The sequence below is a fragment of the Phoca vitulina genome, unplaced genomic scaffold, assembly GCF_004348235.1.
Source record: "Phoca vitulina isolate PV1807 unplaced genomic scaffold, GSC_HSeal_1.0 scaffold47, whole genome shotgun sequence".
NCBI lineage: Eukaryota > Metazoa > Chordata > Mammalia > Carnivora > Phocidae > Phoca > Phoca vitulina.
Window position 1 is genome coordinate 2944892 of NW_022589750.1, and position 9661 is coordinate 2954552.

At 52.7% G+C, this 9661-nt stretch overlaps 1 protein-coding gene across 1 annotated transcript in view; it reads left to right on the forward strand.

Moving 5' to 3' along the window:
- The first annotated feature begins 2373 nt into the window (after positions 1 to 2373).
- The window catches only part of PFAS (phosphoribosylformylglycinamidine synthase), a 19886-nt gene continuing 12598 nt past the window's right edge, over positions 2374 to 9661 (forward strand). The window contains exons 1-11 of the mRNA XM_032431816.1: positions 2374 to 2491; positions 5019 to 5197; positions 5277 to 5412; positions 5876 to 5981; positions 6355 to 6544; positions 6654 to 6759; positions 7119 to 7259; positions 7351 to 7475; positions 7802 to 7930; positions 8631 to 8762; positions 8892 to 9020. Coding sequence (XP_032287707.1) covers positions 5056 to 5197; positions 5277 to 5412; positions 5876 to 5981; positions 6355 to 6544; positions 6654 to 6759; positions 7119 to 7259; positions 7351 to 7475; positions 7802 to 7930; positions 8631 to 8762; positions 8892 to 9020 — 1336 coding nt within the window. The 5' untranslated portion in view covers positions 2374 to 2491; positions 5019 to 5055. The remainder of the gene's footprint in view (positions 2492 to 5018; positions 5198 to 5276; positions 5413 to 5875; positions 5982 to 6354; positions 6545 to 6653; positions 6760 to 7118; positions 7260 to 7350; positions 7476 to 7801; positions 7931 to 8630; positions 8763 to 8891; positions 9021 to 9661) is intronic.

Sequence of the window (9661 nt, forward strand, 5' to 3'; positions counted from 1 at the left end):
TGCAGGGCTCAATCCCAGGACCCTGAGATCACGACCTGAGTTGAAGGCAGACGCTCGAGAACTGAGTCACCCAGGCGCCCCTAAAGACTTTAATTCTACAAGTTATGGTATCCCCTGATTCAACCGCACATTTGATGCAAGCTCTCTGTTCCTTACTGCATAAACTAGTTATGCAGGACACTGTGGTGCCAAATTCTTTATAAAGTGAATCTTTGCAGTTGTTTCCCATGATTACAACAGAGATGTTCCTTCCCTTTCCAACAAAACAACAAATTCTCCAAAATATCACCCGTGTTAGGATACCTGTCAAAGCCTAAAGTCCCAAACCTGATCATTCCTTTTGCTTCCAATATTTTCTCAACTCGGAAGGCTCCTTCTATTTACCAAATCCACGGAGATGTGGATTTACTTTTGATAGTTCCTAGGAGGGAGTGTTGAATTTAAGCTACAGTGATCAGAGAGAGTTGTACTAAATCTACCCCCTCACCAAGCCCCCACTGGTGTGATTTATTTATTTTTTAAGTTTTATTTATTTGTCAGGGAGAGCAGGCTCCCGCTGAGCAATGAGCCTGATGCAGGACTTGATACCAGGACCCTGGGATCATGACCTGAGCCAAAGGCAGACACTTAACCGACTGAGCCACCTAGGTGTCCCTCTGTGGTGTGATTTAAATGTAGGTTAATCTGGTGGCAGCATGCAAGACCAAATGAGAGGGGCACAAGAGAATAGCAAGCCACTGAAGTAGATCAAGCTTGATTTAATAAGCATCTTCAAGGAATGTGGTGGGAGAGGGGGAGATACTAGGGAAGCACCAAGAGTGGCTGGCCCGTCACACACAGGGAAGGAAGTGTGTTGTCTCCAGACCTGGTGATTTGAACAGTTTGTACTTGTCCAAGGGGCAGCTGGATATATGGGACCCAAGTCAGGAGAGGGATTAGGGCCAAAAGGATAAATCTGGAAGTCACTCTATGGAGGTGAAAGCTGAAATTTTATGGTGCCCTGGGACTACTAAAATGTGGAGGAGGGGCATCTGGCTGGCTCAGTTGGTAGAGCAGGTAACTCTTTATCCCAGGGTTGTGAGTTCAATCCTCATGTTGGGAATGGAGCCTTAAAACACACACACACACACACACAGAGAAAGAAAGAAAATGTGAAGGAAATAGGACCAGAGAGCTGAGCAAACTAAGGCTCCTGGAAGATTCTGGAAAGTTCTGAAAGGTTCTGGAAGGTAGGTACTGGATGGAGCCAAGGAGTGCCTGAAGGGAAAGAAAGCAAGAAGTGCTCAGATGTCAAAGATCAACATATGGCCTCTGTCAGAAGCGAGGCTGAGAGTACTCATTTCAATAGCCTGGAACTTTATACACCAAACAGGTAGTTACTGTTATGTCTGGGGCAGGGTTGGAATTAGGTGAACATTTTAAGTACTTCTTTAAGTTTTGCACCCTAGATGCCTCACTTGCCTTACCCTTGTCTTGAACCTGTAGTGCGGAGGGGAATGAATAAGGAGAGAGATGAAGATAAAGACTTTCACTTTTTACTCTGACCATTTCTTTGTTGTGTGACTCATTAAAAAGACCACTGCACCAGGTATTGCGTTTGTCCTGGCACGCCCTGCCACGCCACTCCAGCTTCCTTGCCCTCAGGCTTCAGATTAGGTTTGGCTAATGAGAGACAGAAACAGTTTATGTGGGAACTTGAGGACAGGAGAGAGGACGGAGTGTTATTCCCTCTCTCCCTGAACACTGTACTTATGGCCTCCTTTGCCCTGTCGGATGCCTTTGTTTCATGGCTATGATGTAGAAACGATGTTAGGGTTCAAAGCTACAGCCAAGAATTTTTGAGACATCTCTGGTGCAAAAAGGTGGTTTTATTAAAGCACGGGACTGGACCCGTGGGCAGAAAGAGCTGCACTGGGGTCATGAGGAGTGGTTCATTATATATTTCAAGTTGGGAGGAGGTTAGGGGCAGCATTTTGGAAGCAAGGTTTCTAAGACCTTGAGGGGGCTAGCTATTGTTGGGAAAAGGTCATTTATTACTATCTAATAAAACCTTAGTCGTGAAACCCCTCAGATGTATATTGGTGGGTCATATGTTTGGGGGATGATTGCCAACCTGTATCCTGGGGGTAGAGATAAAGGAAGTTTCCAAAGGAATATTCATTATTTTTTTACAATTTTTAAAGATTTTATTTATTTGAGAGAGACAGCGCGTGTGCAGACGGAGAGAGAGGGAGAAGCAAATGCCCCACTGAGCAGGGCTCAATCCCAGGACCCTGAGATCATGACCTGAGCTGAAGGCAGCCCGCGCCAGCCAGGCGCCCTCCAGGCGAGATTGCGCAGCTACACCCCCCGGGCGCGGCTCCGCGGACGGGGGCGCGCGGAAGTGGGCGGGGCGCCGCCCGGGCCGCGTCTTCCTTGGCGCCCTCGGATGACTCATCGGGGTGCCATCGGGGTGCCATCGGTCCGCGAGTGTGTCCCGGCCATCTCTCACGTGCGTATCGCTCTCCTGAGTCATCCTTGCTACTTGCTTGCTGCATCCCTTTCTGCGCTCACCCCCGGCCTCATTGATGCGGGCCACTTCCGTGTCCCCAGCGGGCACAGCGGCGTCCAGCTGGGGCCCTTTCCTGCGACCATGTGCGCGGTCCGTAGACGCGAGTCAGGGGAGGACACCCCCGCACCTAAAGTCAGCCCCTCTTGCCCAGTTTCTTCCGCCACCAGAAAGCCTCCCTGCCGACTGCCTCGCTGATGTCCTCCTAGTCGTTGGGCATGCAGCCCCGATAGAGACAGCCCTGCCCCTGCGCTCTTGGAGCGTGCCTGGTAGATCTAAGGCGGATGTGATAAATCCTGTGGCGGTCACGGTATAAAGGACAACCGTGAGGGGCCTGACTTTAGAAAGGGTGATCAGAATGGGGTGGGGAGCGCTGAGAAACCGGGATCCAGCATCCTTCCCTGAAATGAGGCCTGGCCTGAAAGGGCGGGAGGGGCTGCCGAGGGATGTAAATCGAGAGTTCCTTCAGTCAGTCAGCAAATGCTAGATTTTTTTTTTTTCCTTTTTAAGCCCCACCTGTTTTTCCAAGCCTTGGCAATCCAGTGGAGATAAGACAGCTACAGTCCGTGCCCACGTGGAGATTTTGTTCTAGTGGGGAAGGTAGAGTTTTAAATAAGTTAAAATGGCACGTATTAAAAATAAATAAAAATAAAATGAAATGTGAGGTAGTAAATAGATAAGATAAAATTTCAAGTACTGCTAAATACTATATAGGAAAATAAGATAGGGCTGTCTGATAGGAGTGGGTTGAGGAAGTCCCTCGCTAGAGGCCAGGAATCTAAATAAGAAAGTGCTAGTTAGACATGGGACACCTGGGTGGCTCTGCCTTAGGCTCAGGTCATGATCCAGGATCCTGGGATTGAGCCCTGCATCATGGGGCTCTCTGCTCAGCAGGGAGCCTGCTTCTCTCTCCCTCCCTCTGCCTGCTTCTTTCTCTGTGTCAAATAAATAAAATCTTAAAAAAAAAAAAAAATGCTAGCCATGCAAATATCAGGGTGAGAAAATGGCCTTCCAAAACTGAGGTTGGCAAGTTAGAATACAAAAGAAGCAAGTGTGGTGGGGGCGTTGCAGGTGAAAAAGATCATGGTGTGCGATAGGGTTGGAGAAGTGGGCAGGGGGCCAGGCTAGGTGAGCCAGGGTCCTGAGTTAGAAGCTTATACCATGTGTGATGAGAAGCCATGATCTCACTTATGTTGAAATACGGCAAATGGTTTGTGGTTGGGGCAGGAGTGGAATCAGGGGTGCTATTCAGGAGGCCCCAAGTGAGTGACGGTCATGGCTTGAAGGAGTGATGGTAGCAAAGATGAAAGGATGTGTACAGGGGCGCCTGGGTGGCTCAGTTGGTTAAGCATCTGCCTTCAGCTCGGGTCATGATCCCAGGGTCCTGGGATTGAGCCCCGCATAGGGCTCCCTGCTCAGTGGGGAGCCTGCTTCTCCCTCTCCTCCTGCTTGTGTTTCCTCTCTCTCTGTCTCTCTCTGTCAAGTAAATAAAAAAAAAAAAGGATGTGGACAGATTTGGGATATGTTTGGACATAGATTTGCTGATGGATTAGATATAGAGAGGGCTCGGGAAGAAGTGAGGTTGACTGTATTTTGGCCTGTGTGCTGATTGGATGGGGAAGACTGGGAGAACAGGAGGTCTGGAGAAGGGAGAGATCAGAATTTCTGTTTTGGCCCAAACAGACTACCATCGGTGTTTATGAGACATCCACGTGGAGATGTCACGTGAGCATTTTAATGTACCAGTTTGGAGTGTCCGGGAGAGTCAGGATTGAATTAAGTTATGGAATCTGTTGGCAGATAGCGACTTGAATGAGATGAAATTGCCGTTTTTGGACAAAAAGGGTTGAATCCTGGCAGTTTCGTTGGCTCAATCTACTAGATGGTATTTAAGGCCACGGGTCTGGATGCAGTCACTTGGGAAGAGCATGTAGACAGAAGAGAGTGAAGGACAGGTGCCTGAGCTGGAGCAGCCAGAAAGTAGAGGCATACCAGAACAATGGTGTCCTCTGACTCCACCAACTGGGCCCAGTCCAGCTCATCCTGTGGGTTTACATTTAGATGCTATTTTTTCCAGAAAGTCTTCCCTAATTCCTCAAGTGCTAGGCTGGTAGCCACAATCTCTCAGCCTTAACCACACTGGGCTGGAAATGTCGGGGCGCTTGCCTGTCTCCCTCAATAAAATGTAAGGTCTGTGAGGGCAGAAATGGTTTTTGTCTTCAGAGCGGTGTTCCTAAGACCTTGCCTGGGGCCCAGCAAAGTGCAGGTGCTCAAGGATCACGTGCCAAGGTTGTACCCGTATTCCCTGTTCCCACATTTTGCAGGATGAAGCCCCCCGAGCTTCCGTTTTTCAGAGTATCTCATCTCTCCGAATGCCCGTTTTCCCCACCCCATCCCTAATGCCTCCAGAGCCTCAGCTGTCTTGGAAATCTGAAATCTGTTTGACAGGGAATAGCTAATTACCTTTCAGGGATCTACGTCATTTCCCACAACGGACAGCTCCAGCGATGGCCTCCGTTCTTCACTTCTATGTCCATCCCTCTGGCCATGAGAGGGCAGCTTCTGGACACGCTCGGAGGAAGCTCCAAGGGAAGCTGCCAGCGCTGCAGGGTGTTAAGACAGAGCTGTGCTACAACGTGAACTGGACAGGTTGGGCCAAGTACTGGATGGGCGGGGCGGTGCCAGGCCGGGCAGGGTCTCAGCATATCCCCGTCCTGTCCCCCTGCAGCCAAGTCCCTCCCGAGTGCTGAGGAGATGAAGAAGCTGACATGGCTCTTTGGCTGCCCCTTGTTACTGGGTGATGTTGCTCAGGAGTCCTGGCTCCATCCTGACTCCAACGACCTGCTGCTGGAGGTTGGGCCCAGGCGAGTGTTTCAGCCCAGGGTAAAGGCATTCCATGTTCTCAGGCCGAGCTCCCTTCCAGACGCACTGCCCACCCCTTCCACTCCCATTCCTCTTCTTCCTTCTCCTGTGACCCTTGACAGGTCTGTTTTCCCTTTACTCCATCCTACTCCCTGCTTAGAAGGCCATGCATCTGCCTTCCCCATATGGGAAGATGTCTTTGAAAGACTGAGCCAGCTACTAGGCATGTTCTGTAAGTAAAACAGATTGCATTCTGAGAAGTAAGATGTCAAAGCATTTTATGCTGGAAGGACAGGTCCGGTTTGATTTGAGTGACCTTCAAAAGCAGGTTTCTTGGTGCCCGGGTCTGAGGCTAGAGGCCAGTGGGGAGGGGGATAGAGGTGAGAGGTCAGTGGGACAGCTGTGGGCGGGATCCACCTTCTCGGCTGGCGCTCTCAGGTCCTAACCATCCAGCCCACTCCTCAGGCTGAACTTCTCAACCCCAGCATCCACCAACGTCGTGTCAGTGTGCTGGGCTGCTGGGCTGGGGGCTGTGGATCGCGTGGAGACCACCCGGCGCTACCTGCTCTCGGTGAGGTGTTGGGCTATCCGTGGTGAGGGGGAGGAGGAGCTGGGCCAGAGATAAAAGAGATGAGGTCCTGAACTCGGGAGAAATGGGGAGGAGCTCTTGGCTTTAGGCCTGTCTTGTTGGCAGGTTGTTCACTGCCTGAGACTTCCTGGTCGAGGGCTGAATGGGAAGGAAGTCCAGCCTGTGGTCCCCTTGCTAATCTGGGCATCCTTACATGGGCTCGTGCCTGGATGGGGCGTGTCTTTCTAATCGGCACTCGGGCACCACGCAGATTAGCCATGGGCTGGCCCTGCATGACTGGGAGGACCCGGGGTGCACCACTCTGTCCAGACTTCAGCCCTCCACCTCCTGCTGTCTTGTGTGTGTTTGCCCCTAGTTCGCCCACCCTCCATCAGCGGAGATGAAGACCATCGCTCTGGCCGCCCTGCATGACCGCATGACCGAGCAGCACTTCCCCCGTCCCATCCAGAGCTTCTCCCTTGGGAGCATTTCCACACCTCTCAACGGCTCTATCAACATCCTGGCTGAGGGCCGGTGTGCCCTGGAGAAGGCCAACCAGGAGCTGGGTGCGCCGGGGTGCCTGGGAGGGAGGCCCAGGCGAGGCCAGTCGGGGCGCTGAGCCCCGGGACCTGGCGACCTGAGCCTTACAGTCATCTCTCCCGGGTTGTCTCCTAGGCCTGGCCCTAGACTCCTGGGACCTGGATTTCTACACCAGACGCTTCCAGGAGCTGCAGCGGAACCCCAGCACCGTGGAGGCCTTCGACTTGGCTCAGTCCAATAGGTGGTGGGGCGATGGGGACGTTCTGAAGGCTGAGCCCGGGGAGGTTGGAAGGGAAGGGCACGGGGACTTGCGTTCGTGGCTCTCCTGTGGCTCGGGGGTGTCCCTGAGTCCGTTTGAGGGCCCGGGCTCCTCCTCCATCTGGTAGTCTATACCCAAGTCTCGATTTCATATTCACTTTGGATCTGAGCAATCCACAGTGACAGGACGTTTGAAGGTTATGGCTTTTTGGAATCTATTCTGACTTGTTCTCTATGTCAGAGTCGGCCGTTAACTGTTGCTGATTGCTGAGACGACACGGCATGGCGTGAGAAGTGACCCAGCTTTCTGCCTTTCCTTCCCTCCCCGCCTCACCCCTGCAGCGAACACAGTCGACACTGGTTCTTCAAGGGCCTTCTCCACATGGACGGGCAGGAGCTGGCACGCTCCCTCTTTGAGTCCATCATGAGCACCCAGGCGTCCTCAAACCCCAACAACGTCCTCAAGTTCTGTGACAACAGCAGGTGGGCTGTGCCTGAGGTCGGGGGGGACGGTAGGCTCAGGGCAGGGGAGGCCCCAGGAAGGAAGCAAGGTCCAGAACCACTGTGTCCACAGCGCAATCCAGGGGAAGGAAGTCCGATTCCTACGGCCCGAGGACCCCACACAGCCAAGCTGCTTCCGGCAACAGCAGGCCCTGAGACACGTCGTCTTCACGGCAGAGACCCACAACTTCCCCACAGGTGAGCTGGGTCCCGGGGATGGATCGATGAGATCAGAGTGTCGGGTAGAGTGAAGGTCCTCCGGTCCGGGCCTGGGAAAAACAATCAGGGAGGCTGGTTGTCCTGATTTTTTTTTTTTTTTTTTTTTTTTAAGTAGGCTCCATGCCTGACATGGAGCCCAACGTGGGGCTTGAACTCACCACCCTGAGGTCAAGACCTGAGCGGAGATAAGAGTCGGGTGCTTAACCGACTGAGCTACCTAGGCGTCCCATCCTGATTTTTAATGGGGTGGTCAGAACTGAGGTTTGTCTCTTTGGTACCCACACGTCTCCCCCATCTCTTTACAGGAGTGGCCCCCTTCAGCGGTGCGACCACAGGCACAGGGGGCCGGATCCGAGATATCCAGTGCACGGGCCGCGGGGCCCACGTGGTGGCTGGCACTGCTGGCTATTGCTTTGGAAACCTGCACATCCCAGGTCCCACCTCCTTCCTCCCTACCTTCTCTTCCTTGTCCTGGCGGGCATGGAGCACTTCTATCTCTTAGGTCATCCTGGGTGCCTTTTCTTGGGAGGCAGGCCCTAGAGTAGCTGGCCCGTTGCCGTGAGGACTCTAGGCCAGGGGAAACCCAAGCCACCAGACAGGCTTTGCAGAACTGCCATTTTCTTTATAAACTAGCACCTGCTCAGCAAGGAAACATGATACTGGGTCAGTCTCATGACCACCTGTCCCCCAAGTCCTATTTCTTTTCCTTTTTTTTTTTTTTAAGATTTTATTTATTTATTTGTGATGGACAGAGAGAGGGAGAGCGGGAGCAGCAGACTCCCCACTGAGCAGGGAGCCCAGTGCGGGGCTCAATCCCAGGACCCTGAGATCATGACTTGAGCTGAAGGCAGATGCTTAAGCACCTGAGCCACCCAGGCGCCCCCAAAGTCCAATTTCTTAGAGAGCCTTAAGAACCCTGATCCTAAGACTCAGAGGGAAAATTGGCATGGGACCTAGGGAGCAAGGTCGGTGCTTTATTGTAGGCCCTACATCTTCCTGAAATAGGATTTCCTAAAATGGGACATTCTACCCGCATGGGTGGTCCTTGGTGGCTTAGTTAGACTCTTCCTGAAGGACTCTGGCTCCTCTGTGTCCTGTCTTAACGGTCCAGCCAACTTTGTGCTTTCCTTCCAGGTTATAATCTGCCCTGGGAGGACCCAAGTTTCCAGTATCCTGGGAACTTCGCCCTGCCTCTGGAGGTCGCCATTGAGGCCAGTAATGGGGCTTCTGATTACGGCAACAAGTTTGGGGAGCCAGTGCTGGCCGGTGAGGCTGGGGGTGTCAGGATAACAGACACCGAGTACCAGAGGGGGGTGGGGTGTATGACTGAGTGGGTGCTGGGGGATACTGGGTGACCGGACTCTGCCCCCTCTCCCTGGGGTGTCCACGCTCCAGGCTTCGCCCGCTCCTTGGGTCTCCAGCTCCCCGACGGCCAGCGGCGTGAGTGGATCAAGCCCATCATGTTTAGCGGGGGCATCGGGTCCATGGAAGCTGAGCATGTGAGCAAGGAGCCCCCGGAGCCAGGTAAGAGCCCGCCGCCCCTTTTCTCCATATCCAGCCAGCTTTGTCCCAGCACTGCCGGAGGGGAGTTCAGAGGCCACTTCCTAGGTTGGTTTTTCATCTCCCAGCACATGTCTCTCCTCCCGGTACAGGTTTCCAAGGCAGGATAGGGCTTTATGCCAGTGGGGCGCTCGGTCTGCACTGCCTCTGTGTGTGCCCCCATTTCCTCCCGCGTGGCAGGGACCCACCGGCTAAGTCAGGCCAACCCATGTTTGTTCAGTGACTGCCGCGCGCCAGGGCTTTTATCTGCCCTCTCAGTTCAGGGGGGCAAACGTCCATTAGGCCCCATCGTGTGCTGCATCGTGCTGGAGTCAAAATAAGAGCCAGGTCACGTTTATGGAAGAGGTGACCCGGTCACGTGGTTCAGAACTTAAAAGGCAAAAAAGGTCATACAGTGAAAGCTGTCCTTCCCTTGACCTCCCAGTTTCCCTCCCCAGAGATAACCGGTGTAAACCAGTGACTTGGGTATCTGACCGGAGGTATTTTCCTGCATCTATGAACAGACCTGTATGCGTATTTGTCCTTTTTTTTAAAAAACAAGTAACATAATCATATGACCTCACTGATATGAGGAATTCTTAATCTCAGGAAACAAACTGAGGGTT